The sequence below is a fragment of the Acomys russatus genome, chromosome X (genome assembly GCF_903995435.1).
Source record: "Acomys russatus chromosome X, mAcoRus1.1, whole genome shotgun sequence".
In the NCBI taxonomy this organism is placed as follows: domain Eukaryota; kingdom Metazoa; phylum Chordata; class Mammalia; order Rodentia; family Muridae; genus Acomys; species Acomys russatus.
In genome coordinates, this window is record NC_067169.1 from 123,868,806 (window position 1) to 123,886,170 (window position 17,365).

Consider the following 17,365-nt stretch of genomic DNA (forward strand, 5'->3'; position numbering starts at 1 on the left):
AACACACAGAATCAGACAGAACATCAGTTTCTGAAAAAAGAACTGGCTACCATTTCTATCTTCCGTCATATGGCTTTAGTCCTGGGCTCTCCTGGAATACTGCAGCTCTCACCTGGTGTAAGGAGCTGAATCATGAGCCGAGCAGGCAAGCTCAAGCTTGCTCAGAGCGGTCAGGAGCTAAAGTGCTTTGTCCTCCAATGGGAGGATCTGAATGCAGATCTCCAGAGCCCACATAAAAGCTGGGCATGCTTACATACATCTGTAATTTAGGTTCTTTCTGGGGAGGAGAATATAGGCGAATACCTGAAATTCTCTGTCCAGGCAGCCTAGCTAACCCTAAAATTAACTTAAAGGAACAAAATATAAGGTGAAGAGAAATAGTGGAAGACTCCTGATGTCAACCCTTGGCCCTCACACACGTGTGCATATACACCAATATGTACATATACAGACTTAGACTACACACACATGCACGCAGTTATAATATAAATTAAAAAAACAAAAAAGGAAGTTGGCTTCAAATTGATTTTCTCCCAATCTAAATAAAATGGGGACCTGGTTTTATAATCAAGCACAGAGACGTTTAAGGGCTAATGCTTTCATCATAGTGAACTCTCAAGATTACAGATTTGAAGAAGCAAAAGAACACAAAACCCAAGATTACCATTTGGATGTAGTTTTCTTCTTCTTTGGAAGAAGGAGTGGCAAAAAATCTTGCAGAATTAATACCATTTCTTTGTGGAGAGAGAAAGCTGGTTCGATTGCTAAGACGAAAAAATACAGATGAGGTCAATGCAATGTCTTACAGCTGCCCTGTAACATAGCCAAGAACAGACACAGTCCTGTGGGGTTTGAGCCCTCCCCTTCCAGACATAGCTTCCTTTTGGACTAAGCAATTTTTGAAGAAGACACTTCCCAGCAGTCCTGTCCCACTTTGTAGCAAATGCTTCCCAATTGCTTTTTCCTAAACCTTCCATGTAACACGGACAAATGAATTGTATTTAGCAAACAACAACAAATTAACAAAAAATCCCCAAAGTAATGAAGCAGGCTGATAGAATAAAAAAAAAAACCTCTAAAAGCAAATTCTAATCAACCAACCAAACAAGAACCCTCCCCGCTTATTTGAGGTGTTTTTGCTTCCAACATAGACAGGAGACTTAAGAAAATGTCATTCATCAGACAGGACAAGAAGAGACAGTGTGTTAATTTCCATCGCCCTCCTAACATGGAAGAATGGTGTCTTTGCAGTTTGGCTGGGAAATAAAGTTCTTTGCATAACTCTGTTTTACAAAGTTAGCAATGTCCCCATCAGTATAGTGGTACATGCCTTTACCTTTAATTCCATAACTTTGGACAAAGGGACAGGCAGATTTCTGTGAGTTCAAGGCTTTCCTGGTTACATAGTGAGCTCTAGGCCAACCAGGTCTACATAGACACTGTCTCCAAAAAGACCATGTCTTGTGGCATTTATCATGTGCCAGGAAATTCATAGGCCAGCCTCAGGATCTAAAGTGTGGCTTTTAGAAGGTAAGAAGAGCAGCCACAGATATGTTGAGGTTTGTACATCCAGCCTATAAACTATCCCACTTTCTCTGAGAGCTCTTTTTTCAGCTCAGAGATTCTGGAAGCCTTGTTAGTAGAACTGTCTTTGCAATCTGTATCATAGTTGATTCCAATTTGACAGAATCCCAAAATTTCATCTCCCTTGGATATCTGCATTGGGATTGAAAAAAATCTGTCTTTGTTGGTGCTGGAATTATGTGATGGATAATCTTGGTTGTCAACTTAACCACATCTGGAATCAACTAAAGCCCAAGCATTTGGGCACAGCTTTGAGGGATTTTCTTTATTAGATTATTTGAGGTAGGAATATCCACCCTCAATCTGGATCACACCTTCTGACAGCAGCTCACATAAACAGACGTAGAAGAACACTTTGCCTTTTGCCTGCTTGTCTTCACAGTCATTGGCAAATTCATCTATCTTACTCCTGAGGTATTCCTTTACTGGTGTTAGTACCTATTTCCTTGGGATTCCAATGTAGACTAAAAATCAGCATCCCTCTGGGAATTCCCTGAGACACCAGCACCAGAGTGGAGCTGTTGAAACATCCAATATCACAGATTGAACAACTACTGCATTCCTGTCCTTCCCATTGAGAGACAGTAAGACTACTCAGATCCCAGCCATCAAGCCATTTTAACAAATCCCCATTTAATATGTACCTATTAATTCTGTCCGTTCTGTTTCTTTAGAAAACCCTGAGTGAAACAGAACATGATCATGCAACGAAGAAAAGAGTTCTGTAGAGAACAGGTGCAGCAAGAAGAAAAAAAAGTTTCCAACACTGCTCTATTTCCGGGCTTCAGAATCCAGAGAAACCCAGTCACACACTTTCCTTTGTGGTGTAAGAACCACTTGTGGCTCTTGGTAACAAGACCAACTCCTCATTTGGTTCCTTTAAGCAAGATGAAATGAGCTTCAACCACAAGAGATCTAAGGTTTGAGGCTTACCAAGGCACAGTGTGAGTCCTGGTTAGAGATGTGTGTTCTCGGATGGTAGAAAGGTTTCTCAGGTCCAAGGGAGGTGGCCGTGCTAAAAACAAACAAACAAACAAACAAACAAAACAAACAAAACCAATGCACAGTATTCAGTATGATTAGTACTCAGGAGCTTTAAAAAGGGAATAAAAAATTATAAAAACCATTATTATTCATTTTCTTTACATGCCAAATACAAATGTACTAATGGGAATGAATTACTGGTGATGAATGAGAATTTCAACATCCAATTCTTGCCTGGTTCCCTGGAGATAAGGCCAACTATTGAACAAATGGCCTTATGGCATGCTAGAGGTAACAAAATGAAACCATACATTTAGTCAAGATGCAGTCTATCAGTCATGAATCAAGTATTAGGAATACAATATTAGGGGGCTAGAGAGATGGATGGCTCAGAGGTTAAGAGAACTGGCTGCTCTTCCAAAGATCCTGAATTCAATTCCCAGCAACCACATGGTGGCTCAAAACCATCCATAATGAGATCTGATGCCCTCTTCTGGCCTGCGGGTGTACGTGCAGACAGAGTACTGTATTCATAATAATAAATCTTTTTTAAAAAGGATTTATTGATATAAGTAATTTTATCCACAGAGTATAACGGTAGAAACATCAGAAAAAGCCAGACAGAGAGGAAACCAGGGTATTGGTGTAGATAATTTTCATAAAAGATATGAAAGTACAAGGTTTGGATAATTAGTAGTTTCAAATGGTCACTTAGTGACAGAAATGTTGACCTTACAATTTATCAATATATCTTCCAAAGGGGATAATATTACTTATATCAATAAATCTCAACATAGTTAATGTTGTAAATCAGTATCTCTTCCATGGGTGTCTCTCCCGATCTCCAGACCCATATCCACTTCTCTGTTGAGCTTAGTATCTGTTGTGTCAGCCAATATGCCTTTGAGCCTATAGTACTGTATACAATCCTAGAAGTATTTAAAGCAAATTCTGTTCCGTAGTATCTTAAACCCAGCTTACCACACTGGAAATCTTCCAGGTTTTTTTTTTAATGTTTAAATTGACCTTATAGTAGAATTTTAGTTAAAATACATCATGTGCAATAATAACATGGGACAATTAGCAACTTTGCTGTTCAAGTAAGATGGGTAATTATCCAGGTATTGTCAACCTTTCCTTTGAGTTAATGAGTAATTACATTTGAAAAATTTCTGCAAAAAAAAAAAAACAACCCAAAAAAACAAACAAACAAACAAACAAAAAAACGAAAAGAAAAGAAATACTGTTTTTGTGCCCTGGGAAATCAGATACTGCCTGCCAGCCCCTGGGGATGTGCGCACACCCAGGATCTTGGCGGCTGTTTGGCCATCAAATGTGTATTTAAGGTATTTAAGTTTTATCCCTTCTCGTCTCTGATGGGTTTGAAGACAAGATAGTTTAGTCTTTCAATTAAGCTTAATAGGATGTTTTTAGTTAAGATGTTTTTAGATCAAGATAGATGTTTTAAGTTAATAGAGATGAGATATGATAGATATTAATCTCCATTCAGAAATTTAGATTCAACAAGACAGGAAAGATGTTTACTTCAAGTTTGCCAAATGCAAATGGCCAAATCACTATGAATGTAACATTTATATGATTCCTGATTGTCTCATGCTTCTTCCTGATGTCTGTAGTTTATTTTAGTTATGTGTGATAGTATAAATCTATATGTTAAAAAGAAACATAATAAAAAAACTGAAAAAAAGAAATACAATATTAACCAAATATACAGAAATCTATAGCCTCAGGAAGATGAATGTCTACGTGTCTGAGAGGCAGAGCTGATCAACAGACCCTAGTTTCTGTGTCTCCACCAAATGGCCCTTCCACCTAAAATATTCTTCCTTGGGTTGCTACCCAGTTACTCATCTTCACCTCTCAGTTCAATGTCCTCTGGCCTCCAGATAGCGTCAGATCCCTCATCACAGCTTGATGCTTTTGTTTGCAGCATCCATGCACTCCTCCCACAGTTTATGATAAAAGAATATCTGTGACTATTTGACCGTAGTCTAGACCTTGACCCCAGTTGGCAGGGTTTCCTTTTGGCTTGCCACCCTTTTACCTACCTACCAAGTCTTTACCCCTAAGTCCATCAAATAGCTTCTCTTTGTTTAAAATGGTCTGATGGTCCTAACTAAAATGACTAGTTACTTCCTCTGTATTCCACAAGATAGAGTCTGTTATATTTAGTACTGACTTTGTAATGCTTCTTGCTTCTTCCAGGTGGCTTTAGTATATGATCCTCCTCCTTAAACCAAAGATCCTCTTCAATTTTCATTCCTGCATACTCTCCAGTGACTAACACAGCACACTGCATGCATGGCATGGCTAACAGTCTACACATGTGGCTGTCTTAAAACCAAAAAGGTGTAGCTGGAATGGACTAAGCCTGAGTAAAGCCTCAGCAGCTTTGGGCATGACCACCAGAAGGGGTAGTTTTTTCCAAAGACCAATGAGAGACAGAAGCAGACCATATCATGTGCCAGGGATCATAGCTAGTGTACCAAGTGTTTCCTTAAATAAGAATAAAGTTAAGAATTCACTTTCAGGGAGAGATGGCACAACGGTTAAGAACCCTTGCTGTTCTTTCAGAGGATCTAGTTCTGTTCCCACCACCTACATGGAAGCTCACAATCATCTGTAATTCCAGTTGCAGGGGATTTGATGCCCTCTTCTGAGCTGTATGAACACCGAATGCATGTGGTACACAGACATAAATGCAAGCAAAATACCATCAGACATTCTTACTTCTGGGACCTCATTACGGAAATAGGCAAAAATGAGCCCTGTGGAATGAACTTGGCTTTGTAGGATGCATTTGCAGAGCCACAGTACCCTTAGGTCCCCTGACTCTTTTTATCATAACAATCTTGGAACGCAAGGTACCCCCAACTATAGCAGGACTTTTGGGCCCACAAGCAGTATAAAAATGACAGAGGCTTTTTAATATTTTAAAGTTTATGCCTTTTAGCTAGGGCAGTCTTCCAGCCAACTATCCAGCTTAACCCAACTAACCCTGGTGCCAAGTCCCACCTCTCTACTCCACTCGAGTCCTTTTGGTCACCTTGTGTCTGCTGGTGTAGCTCTTGTGCCTCTTCTCCCAGTCTCTCTCTCTCTCTCTCTCCTCCCACCCACCTCCACTTCCTGCCCAGCTATTGGCTGTCAACTCTTTTGTTTTGTTTTGTTTTGTTTTTTCGAGACAGGGTCTCTCTATGTTAGCCTTGGCTGTCCTGGACTCACTCTGTAGTCCAGGCTGGCCTCGAACTCACAGTGATCCGCCTGCCTCTGCCTCCCGAGTGCTGGGATTAAAGGCGTGTGCCACCATGCCCAGCTCATTGGCTGTCAACTCTTTATTACAACCAATAGACAAGTGAGGAAGTACAAATATTACAAAATATAAGACGAGTGGTGAGCCATAGAAATAACAATACCAATGCCCTGCTAGTACTTAGCTCTCTGCTGGTTTAGCAATAGACAATTGAATATATAGGGACACACCTTCACACAATGTACCCCAACACCCAACCTCCTAATTCTTCCCCATCTATTTCTTTCGAATAATTATAAGGAAGGAGCTTGCCCTCCCATCCAACACAGCAATCCTAGTCACACGCCTTACATTTTCTCTGGGGCTTGAGATCTCTGTTCACTGGGGGTGGCTCCAAGTCTGCAGGTAGCTCAGGCAGCAAGCTTGAGTTCATTGGGATGTAGTCATCGTGGCTGTAGCGGGGTATGAGACCAGAAGCAGTGCCTTTGGGGCTCATGGGCACATAGCTGTCTTCAGCACTGGGTGAAGCTGTGGGAACCATCGGTGAAAACTTACATGGCTGCAAGACAGAACCATAAATGCAAAGTATGACCAGTAGGTACTGCAGCTGCAATACAGTTCAGTTCAAAGAAAACCCAAAGGAACTCGGAATTTCCTCAGGGAAACTGGACAAGCCTCTAGTTAAAGTTTGCCTCCGAACTCACATGGGGATTGGTGATAACTCCCCCCAAGATCTAATGCCAGAACATTAAAGGTCTTAAATTAATGATTCGCTCGGTGATAGTTAACCTGGCTGGACTTGGGATCCCCTGGAGACACATCTTTGAGGGCATTTTTAGAGAGGCTTAACTGAGAAAGAAAGTTCCACTCTGAGTATAAGTGGTACCAACCTCCTGGCTGGAATCCTGAGCTGAATAAAAAGGAGAAAAGAAAAAATCTAGGTGAGTGCCAGCTGCAAGCCCTCATTACCATGAACTCTGCTATGTCTTCCCTTTTAAAGCATTAGGCAAAATAAACCCTTATGTGGCTTCTGTCAGATGCAACGGAAGTTTTAGTTTCTTTGTAAACTCAGTTATGTTATGTAAATATGCTTTTGTTTTAATCCCAACTGTGGGATTTTACTTTGGGCTCTAGTTTGTCCACAGCTGATAATTGCCTCATGCGGGGCATGGTCTTTCCCAGCTGGTAACAGCCTGCCTGCACAGAGAGGGGCGTGGTCTAGGACCCTGAGGAAGATAACTAGGAGAGCATGGAGAGGCAAGGTGTGGTGTGCAGTGGTGACGTGAGGCCTGTAGCAGTTGGGAGAGACCAGAGACCAGTGTGGCAGGCGAAGAGAAATGTTTCAGTGCAGCGGCTTGGAGGAGACTGCTTGCTGCGTTTGCTGTTGACGGACATTGGTATTGTCACCAAAGAACCCATTTGACCCTAAACAGCCAGGAGAAGTAAAGGGGTCTGCACCCCATCTCCCCACTAACATTCTCTCTCACACCCAGGGTTAAGGGGCTGGTGGAAAGGAGGAAGAGATGGCAATACCCCAGATAAAATAGAGTTTTAAAAAGAGCATCAACAGTGAGATATTTTGTCATAGCAATGAGAAAGTAACAATACAGTGCTTTAACAGCTACCCCAAGTAAGTAAAAGTCTAATTCATTGGCTCTGAAGGGTCCTTATGAAACACTAAATCCAATAGTTCCCAAATCAGTTCAAATCTAGAGGTTACTCCACAAGTTCTCAGAAATTCAGAGTGCTGAATCTCAGAAGACTTAAAGGAAACATCACATACAGGTCAGGTTATTTCTGGTCAAATTGAAATTTAAAGGAACGCAAGGGCCAAAACATACCAGATTTAAACTGAGCCGCTTATCTCGGTGTCTTAAGGAGTGGCTTTGTACATCACCTGAAAGACAGAGGCTGGAGTGATGAGGGCTGCAGGACAATATCCATTGAAACTAAAGTCCAAGTCCCTATACCCCCCAGGGCCTGTCCCTATAGCTCTAGGGAGGCAGGGAAGGATAATCCATAATTTCCATACAAAAGATTTGCTATTGAATGTAGCTGGAAGTCAGAATTCACATCCCAAGAAATGGAAAAATCAGCTCAGATTCTAAAGCAAGTTATGTTGTCTGATATTTTTTGTTCTCTTCCTTCGTAAATCAGAAGGAGACACAGAAAGTAAATAACAAGCGTTTGCTGAATTTATTTTTTAAAATCTTCTGAGCTTAGAGACAGTGGAGATAGCTTTGTGGGTCTCGGGAGAAAATGTTTGAAATATTCACTGTAGCAAGTAAGAAAACAAGCTTAGCAGCATTGTGGGCAGCATTGAAGGCCCAGTTGAGTTCTGCTCCCATGAGTCACTGACTGTGATCTTTATGCCGCAATAATCAGACTCAAGTAGAGGCATGAGAAAGCAGAGTATTTGAACTAGTCTAGAATCAGGAATTTGTTATACAGATGTGAAAATGAGACAAAATTTAGAATAATTGTCAAACTGAAAGAAGAAATGTCCATAGGCATATTGAATATGTAACATATTCAATAATGCTAGAATTACTCTAACAGAAAGCCAAAGGTATTCCAAGGAAACTACAGATCAAGATATTTCATGAATGTAAATGCAAACATTGTAAAAAATATTGATAAACTTGATTTGATGATGCTTAAAACAAATTATATAATGACCAAGTAAGAGTTATAATAGTTATGCAACATTTGAAAGTCAATTACCATATCGCACATTAAGTCCTAGGAATACTGTGGGGCTTTGATCTCTTTATGAAATTGGGTTGTGTGCATCTTAATATGAAATTTTTTGCTAAATAAACTTTTTGTGATACTCAAAGAAAAAAGCTGGCAAAATTACATTCACAGATGCAAAAAAAGTATTTGACAAAATTCAATTCCCATTTCATGACTTAAGGGGGTGGGTGTTGAGATGGTTGAGTGGTTAAGAGCATGTTTCGATGCAGCGGCTTGGAGGAGACTGCTTGCTGTGTTTGCTGTTGAAGGACATTAGTATTGTCTCCAAAAGAACTCAATGACCCTAAAGAGCCAGGAGAAGTAAAGGGGTCTGCGCCCCGTCTCCCCACTAACATTCTTTCTCATACCCACGGTTAAAGGGTTGGTGGTGGAAGGGAGGTAGAGGCTTCAATACTCCAAATTAAAATAAGAGTTTAATAAACAAGCGCCAACAATAAGGAATTATGAAGGATAGTCTTTGCCCATAATTATGTACCTAAATATTATCACCCAACACTTACCTTTCCAGGATCCCACATGGTCTAAACCAGACAGAGAGATTCTTCTTGGCACCATCGTGTACCCTGGCTTCTTGTTACTGCTATGCCCAGTCAACAGAAGCTGATCTTGGCGCCGTTCAGAGAGATAACTTGGCTTAGGCGGACGAGGAGGCGGAGTGTTGGACATAATGTTTAGTTCTTTTGCCCCACTGGGTAAGGAACCTTGCTTTTTTTCTACATGAATTGTGGGGTTTAAGGAAGATTCCAGCAATGATGACGAAGACACATGGTTCCTGGATGGGCCACTGACTTCTCTATTCCAGGGTCTTGTGGAAGGCACATCCTGAGATCCATTCCCATGGTGCAAAGGGTGGACCAAATTATTAGAGGTAAATGGCTGCAGACCATCAAGAAAAACATCATCAAATGAAGTCTGTTCCAACGAGCGGTCTGAATTTGACCAGCTATCACATCTGGTAGGAAGACTAAAGGAAAAAAACATGAACTTGATTGATATGTAGACATCCACACATAAAATCCATATGTGCCTGATTCTACGTTTCCATATACCGCCTTTTGTTCTATTAGTAGAAATTTATTCTTTCTACAACCCACAGTTACACCAACTTCTTAGTGCAGAAAAGTCTGCTGGTTTTTTCATCCTATATAGCATCAAAAGAGTGTAGAAACGCAATGTTAGAAATAAAAGCCACAATGCTGAAACTCATGACTCATCATCTTTAACAGTGATATTGATAATCATCTGTCCTTTTCCTTGGCATCAGTAAGAAAGAGAGGAGAGTAGATCCACCTACTTGAAAACATTCTTGCTAAACAGACTTACTCGGCTATGTGCTTTAAGCACATCTCATAGACTCTGCAAAAGGCAATGTGAGTTTTGTGAACAGAGAGAGGGCCCAACTGAGTCCAAAAAGTCAGCATACCTGGCATGGTGCAGGCTTCCCGTCTCACAGTTGGACAGGATCAGGTAATCAGGAAGGAAGAGAAACTCGGCCTCACTTCTGATCTCCTCAGTGGCCACAGAGTTAGTCTTTGGGTCATCTCTTGCCAAGGGAGAGTTGGCAATATGGGCACTATGAAGTGAACTGGCAGGGGATGGCTGAAGGGAGGAGGGCATGTGAGACAGACTCTCCATGGAATCTGCTGGAAAAATCATTTCCCAGGTTAGTGTTTTAAGAATGGCTATAACACTTACTCAAAAGTTTCTCAAACAGCATCCAAGAACCAAATAAAAGATGTGAATCACAGCTGGTGTTTGTACAGGTGTAGGCAACCATATAAACAAGCTATAAACAATGTCTGGGAAAGAAGACGAATGTCCCAAGAGTGAAGTGTTGAATCAATTAAGAGTAAAACAACAACAACAACAACAACAAACAAAAACCCCAAGCATTCTTGGCCTGAAAACCTACAGTTCAATAGTCTACACAGCTTAACAGTCCTCAGCAGCAGCCTTTTATCATTGTTTTATTTACTCAATAAATATGCACATATCTGTGCATATGTATTTATGTATAACAAGTCTATATGTATATACTTACATATGCATTAATGCATATAAATATTATGGTTTGAATATGATTGAAGGCTTTAACACTGACTAATGAATCCAATCACTTGAAAGGTGACTGGATCATGTATACTTTCAGTTAAGAATGGATTAATCTACTGAAGGATTGATAATTTGGTGGCATTATTTGGAGATAGTGGAAAGTTTTGAAGGAAGGGTCTTTTTGAATGAAAGAAGTCACTAGGGAGACATGTTTTGGGGGACTGCATCCCATCCTGCCCCCACCTCTTTCCTCTGCTAAACTCTTCTACTGCTGTAATATTCTGTTTTATCTCAGGCCCAAAGCAATGGAGCCAGTTGACTATGGTTGGAAGCTTCTGAAATGGTAAGTAAAAAATGAACTATTCTACTTCCAAATTGTTTCTCTCATGCATTTGCCACAACAACAAATATCTGGCTAACACGGAAAATGGGCACCAGGGGTGGGGCTGTTGCTATAATTATCCCTGAATATGTGGTTCAGAACCCGTTGGAACTGGTTTATGGGAAGAATTTGGAAGCTTTGAGACCTTAGCTAGAGAATATCGGGAATTTTGTAAGCCGAACTTAATGATGACTCTGGTGGGAACTCAGAAAATCTCCAGACAGAAAAGACTGTACTCTTGAGGTATCACATGACAACGAAAATTCTTCTGGGGATAGAATTAGAGGCAGTTGATGCTGCATAGTAAAGAAGAATTCTACTACTATTTTGTCATTCCCCGAGACTTTGTGGAAGACTGAACACAAAAGGCAACACAACTTTCAATTTGTTCTACAAGGGTTGCTATCTGATTTTAGTCATGTTTACAGTGAGAATCGAGTGGCGGGAGGGAGGGGCAGGGGAGGGGGAGACAAGCAAAATGCAAGGACTGATTTTTTAATTTTATTTTAGTATATAGGTATTTTGTCTGCATGTATGTGCAGTACTCAAGAAGGCTAGAAGAAGATGTCAAATCCCTGCTGAAATTGGAGTTACAGGCGTTTATGAGCTGCTATGTGGGTACTGGGAATCAAATCCGGGCTCTCTAGAATAGCAGTCAGTGCTCTTAAGTGCTGAGCCATCTCTCCAGCCCCAAAATGCAAAGACTTTGAAAAATGCTTCAGTTGGGCCTGGAAAACACATATAAAGTTGTAAGTAGAGAAGTCATGGTTACCAAGTGGTGGTGGTGGCAGTGGTGCTCGCATTTAATCCCAGCACTTGGGAGGCAGAAGTGGTGAATCTCTAAGTTTGAGGCCAGCCTGGTCTACAGAGCTAGTTCCTTAACAGTCAGGACTACACAGAGAAACTCTGTCCCAAAAAACAAAAACAAGAAGTTAAGCTGACTATGTATCTCAGTGACGGAGCCTACCACAACCAAGGCTCTCGGCCCAATCTCAAAATGTGTAGCAATGACAGCAACAATATTAATAATGTGAAGCACTTTGTACCAGGAAAATAGGAAAGATGTATTGATGACACATCAGGAATCAGTGTGACCTTACCCATTACAGGGCTAAAGTGTTAAAGTGTGAACTAATTTCACAGACTTTCGCTTGAGAAGAGAGTGCTGTCATGGTACCCTATTTCACATGATGCCTTGCTTACAGAAGTCTACCCAAGTTCAGTTGCCCAGATATTTGGATGTTCTAGCAACTACGGTAGGCACTAACATAATTTATAAGATGCTGGTTTTACAAGGATGCTGAATCTAAGAGTCTCAAGGGCTTAGAGGTGATTTATTTAGATTTCCAAGGAAAGTCTGAGAAACCAGACAATATGTATCAGGGTCAGATTCTTTGGGAGGAGTCATGAGAGGGCACTGTATAAAGCTGTGAGAATGAAACTAAAGCTACAAGGGAGAATCCAAGAAGCTAGAAATGTCAGGAACATGGGGACGGCAGTTGGTTTTTTCAAGACAGGGTTTCCTTGTGTAACCTTGGCTGTCCTGGAATTCACTACGTGGATCAGGCTTATAAAAGTAACTTTTATTTGCTTGATGTAATTGACATTTGGGAGGCTTACTGCCTCCTTCTGCTAATCTAGGACTAGATCTAGAAGCTTCTAGCCTCTATATAATCTAACCTATGCCTAGAATGTTTTCAGCCTCTGAGATTTACTACTTAATAAGCCTTTAGTATTTTGGCTTTTCCTCGTGGGCTGTCACTGAACTAGCAAGCTTCTGACTTTGGGCTTTTTGGGTTTTCCTCTGGGACATGAGCTGAGTGGGAAGGTCAGCTGGGTGCTTTCTCTGCCTCTCTAAGCAAACAGGTTTTCACTACCACCACCCGAGAGAGAGAGAGAGAGAGAGAGAGAGAGAGAGAGAGAGAGAGAGAGAGAGAGAGAGGGAGGGAGAGAGAGAGAGGGAGAGAGGGAGAGGGAGAGGGAGAGGGAGAGAGAGAGAGAGATCCAAATGAAAGGCACGACTTAAGGAAGACACACAGAAAGACAGCAATGCAGAAGATGCAGAAAGCAGATCCCCTGCATGGGGACAGCTCAACAAACCAGCTGAAGAAGGACAGCTGAAATGCACTGTTGCTGAAGGGCAGACAAAACAAAACAAAAACCAGCAAACAAACCTGATCACTGTGGTGTCAACTAAATTGATAACAAAAAGGGCTGTTAAATCCCTAATGGGAAGATAGTGTAGACTGTGCATACGCTGGACTGAAACCATCAGCAAAAATAAATCTGTCCTCTCTTGTTTTTTGACACTGTATCAAAAGCCTAACATATTGCTTATGCAATGTGTGTATTTTCATACTTACATAGAATACCCTGTAGTGCATCTACCTATGTGACTGGAACATTTCTTACTCTGATGATGTAGCTGAAACAAAGATCCTGCCTTTACTTAAACTTACGCTACACAAGAAGAGTCACATAAGCAACACATAAGTACAGTGGTGTTAATAATTGTTATATATAAGAAGAAAGAGGTTTTTAGTATTTTAAAGATTCACTGACAATGAGACAAGTTAGCTCCTGGCAACACCCAGCCTCCCTCAAAGAGGATGATGAGCATCAAAGAACCTTCTTATGGAGATGACTTTAAATGTGGCAAATCAGCCACTGGGCAAAATGTCCTTGTTTCTGCCACTGACAGAATTCTGCCTGAAATGGGCAAACCTGGATGCAGGCAGAGTCAACGGCCAAGACACAGTAAGCAATTTTAGACACGCCAAGATAGGAAAGATGTTTTCTTCAAGGCTGCCAAATACAAATAGCCAAAACACTAGGGATGTAACATTTATATAATTCCTGATTGTGTCATGGTCCTTCTTGCTGTAGGTAGTTTATTGCATATTTGTGTAGTAATATAAATGTATACGTAAAAAATAAAAAATGTTTCATAAAAAAGAATACAGGAAGCCAGGCAGTGGTAGCACACACTTTTAATCCCAGCACTGGGGAGGCAGAGGCAAGCAGATCTCTGTGAGTTTGAGGCCAGCCTGGTCTACAGAGTGAGTCCAGGACAGCCAGGACTACACAGAGAGACCCTGACTCGAAAAAAAAACAAAAGAAAAAGAAAAAATAAAGAAAGAAATAGGAGACATCTTATTGACATTTCATATAAAATGTTTTGAAGTTTGAATACTATTGTCATTGATGGTTTCTTTGTATTTAGTAAAAAAATAAAATAAAATTGTAGTTCTGTTGCAAAAAAGAAGAAGAAGAAGAAGAAGAAGAAGAAGAAGAAGAAGAAGAAGAAGAAGAAGAAGAAGAAGAAGAAGAAGAAGAAGAAGAAGAAGAAGAAGAAAGAAAGGAATAGTGTGTTGTAATAGCTGGGTAACCCATGTTTCCCAAGAACACTAATATTATCACCAAAGCCTGAGAACAGGGCTCAAAATGAATCAGGACTAAGAACTAATGTGAACTCCAGATCATAAAAAGCCAATGAAAAGCTTATTACCTATAAGCAAAGGGGGCTGCTGCATGTGGAAAACTGCAAGAAAGCCTTAAAACATGGATTTCAGATGAAAAAAACTTGGCCTTTACATTCTCCTAAAAACTGAGGGAATTAAAGAAGTTGTTCAGAAGTTTCTTGGTTTCTTCCAACTTCACAACAGGGCAGGGTTTTCTAGTTTCTTCCTGGTGCTTTACTCCTGCTCCTTTTGAGCCACTGGGAAATATACTACATAGATACATTTTGGGCCAACTGCCAGATGAGAAAAGAAGAGGACACATATAACAGGGTGCATGAAAAAGATCTTTGGAAAGGTTAGTTGAACGCAGGAATTAGGGTGGTGGAGCGTGTAGCAAGGACCACTGGGTTAGCTCTAGGCATGATGGATGTACTGCTGCTCTGCAAGCTCTGTCTGTGGCACCAAAGATAAAGTAATTGCTGTCACCTCATTTCCTTTTATTTGAGTGCTTTCAAAGCTCAGCAATGTTACTAAATAGTATCACTTAATAAGCTTTGCTGGCTCATGTTAAAAAAAAAAAAAGGAAGTACACATGCATATTTGCCTTAGAGAAGCAACCCTGACTCTCCATTGCCACCTGGTGTTATAATGTGGATATTTTCTTAGTAGGTGGTAAAAAAAAAACAGTAAAGAAGGTATTGAAGTGCTGAAGTATGTGCCAAGATTAGGGATACAATTTTTGTCTACTAACCAAAGAGATCAAAAGAAACCAGATTAAAAATTCCCTATTCTAAGTATCAGAATATGGGGAAATAATATTAGGGAAGGCTTTGTGATGACTAATCTTGGTCGTCAAAATGACTACATTGAAATCAACTAAAGCCCAAGTGGCTGGATATGCCTGTGAAGGAGTTTGATTGGATCATTTGAGGTGAGATGCCATACCCTAAATCTTGGCCACACCTTCTGGTAGCAGCCACATAAAAGAACATGGGAAGAGAGAGCCTTTGCTTTTTGCCTGCTGACCCGCAGTCTTGCTGGCAAGTTCATCGACCCTGGGGCTAAGGCACTCCTTTGCTGGTATTACAACCAACTTAGTAAGGATTCCAACTTAGAATGAAGATCAATTGAGACATACAACCTCATGGACTGAACAACTATCTGAGTCTTGACCTTTCCGTCATGAGACAGCTATTGTTAACCTGCCCTGTAATAAACTGTCTCTCTCTGTGTCTCTCTCTCTGTCCATTTCTCTCCATCCCCCCTCTCTCTCCTATTACTTAAGAGAGACCTAGACTAATATAAGTACAAAAATAAAATCTACAAAGGGAAGTGAATTATAACCCAGGCTATAACCATCTTGTATATTACATGGGAATGGTAGTGTGTGGAGACAAGGTGAAAAGGAGGAAAGGAAGGAGATGGAGGAAGAGAGGAGTAATTAGGAGGAGGAAGAAAGGGGGTTAGGAGGGAGGATTTGAGTCAATTGCTCAAAACGCCCAGAGCCAACTTCCAGGTTGTTTACCAGCAGAGATCTCTAACATTTTGTGCATGGACAAATTTTGCCTTTCCACATTTGGACTCGAATCTGACTATCAAGTGAAAGACAGTGGTTTTCAGTATTGTACTGAATTTAGTAGCAGTAGCTCTGATGAGATACACTAGATTGCAAAAATACCTCGCACCACTTATCTGCAGTAGCTTTCCAGCACCAGCAAACCATCTTGGAACAACCCTTTGTTCACAGGAGTTCCAACCCCGCTCTTACCTGCACCATCTTCCAGATGACTGAAATTGCAAACTTGACTGATGCTCTGTACCCACACCTGCATTTCTTCTTCAGTCTTGGCTACTAGGTAAAATGTACGGGAAGTGGTCTTGACAATGAACACAAAATTGTTCTGAAATTCCTTCCTAACAAAGCCAGGGCCTGCATGCTTCCACACCGTGCATTCGCTGAGGTCTATCACACGGATGGGCTTGCTGGAGTGCTTGGTGCGGTAGTATTCTAACACATCAGGGTTGCCACTCATGCGGCCCCGCCGGAGGACAAACCAGCGCTTGCGCCAAGCCTGCAGAGGAAATTTGACATGAAGTCATTAGACCAATTGTTTATTTTTTTTTTTCAAAATCTGCCAAGAACCTTATAGCAGGGACAAGGACAGCAAGAAAGATGGAAAGACTGCCAAAAACACTGTTTTTGAGAGGGTGGGAGGGTCTCATAGAGGCCAAGCTCAAACTCATTGTGTAACCAAAGATAACCTCACATTCTTGAAGGACCTAGGGGCTGGACTGCTCAGTGGTTAACAGCACTTGCTGCTCTTGTAGAGAACCTGGGTTCAATTCCCAGCATCCACATGGCAGTTCACAGCCTCCTGTAGCTCTAGTTTCCAGGGGATCTGATGCCTCTTCTGACTTCACGGGAAACTGTCATACATATGGTGCACAGATTTACATACAAGCAAAACATTCACACAAACACATACATTACATAGATACAATAAATAAGTCTCTCTCTCTCTCTCTCTCTCTCTCTCTCTCTCTCTCTCTCTCTCTCTCTCTCTCTCTCTCTGTGTGTGTGTGTGTGTGTGTGTGTGTGTGTGTGTGTGTGTGTTTTGGATAGTTTTATGTCAACTTGACACAAGCTAAGAGTCATCTAAGAAGAGGGAGCCTCAATTGAGAAAATGCCTCCATAAGTTCAAACTGTAGGCAGGTCTGTAGGGCATTTCCTAATTAGTGATTGATGAGGAGGGCCCGGACCTTTGTGGGTGGGACCATGCCTGGGCTGGTGGTCCTGGCTTCCATAAGAAAGCAGGCTGAGGCAGCCATGGAGAGCAAGCCAGTAAACAGCACCCTTCCATGGCCTCTGCATCA

The 17,365-nt window shown here is 41.2% G+C and overlaps 1 protein-coding gene across 1 annotated transcript in view; it reads right to left on the reverse strand.

The window, feature by feature from the left end:
- Positions 1-17,365, reverse strand: part of Gab3 (GRB2 associated binding protein 3) — a 70,069-nt gene that overhangs the window by 9,208 nt on the left and 43,496 nt on the right. Inside the window, exons 2-8 of the mRNA XM_051141708.1 lie at positions 16,260-16,563; positions 10,020-10,239; positions 9,097-9,560; positions 7,681-7,736; positions 6,191-6,398; positions 2,518-2,599; positions 665-764 (exon numbers count right to left, since the gene is read on the reverse strand). Coding sequence (XP_050997665.1) covers positions 665-764; positions 2,518-2,599; positions 6,191-6,398; positions 7,681-7,736; positions 9,097-9,560; positions 10,020-10,239; positions 16,260-16,563 — 1,434 coding nt within the window. The remainder of the gene's footprint in view (positions 1-664; positions 765-2,517; positions 2,600-6,190; positions 6,399-7,680; positions 7,737-9,096; positions 9,561-10,019; positions 10,240-16,259; positions 16,564-17,365) is intronic.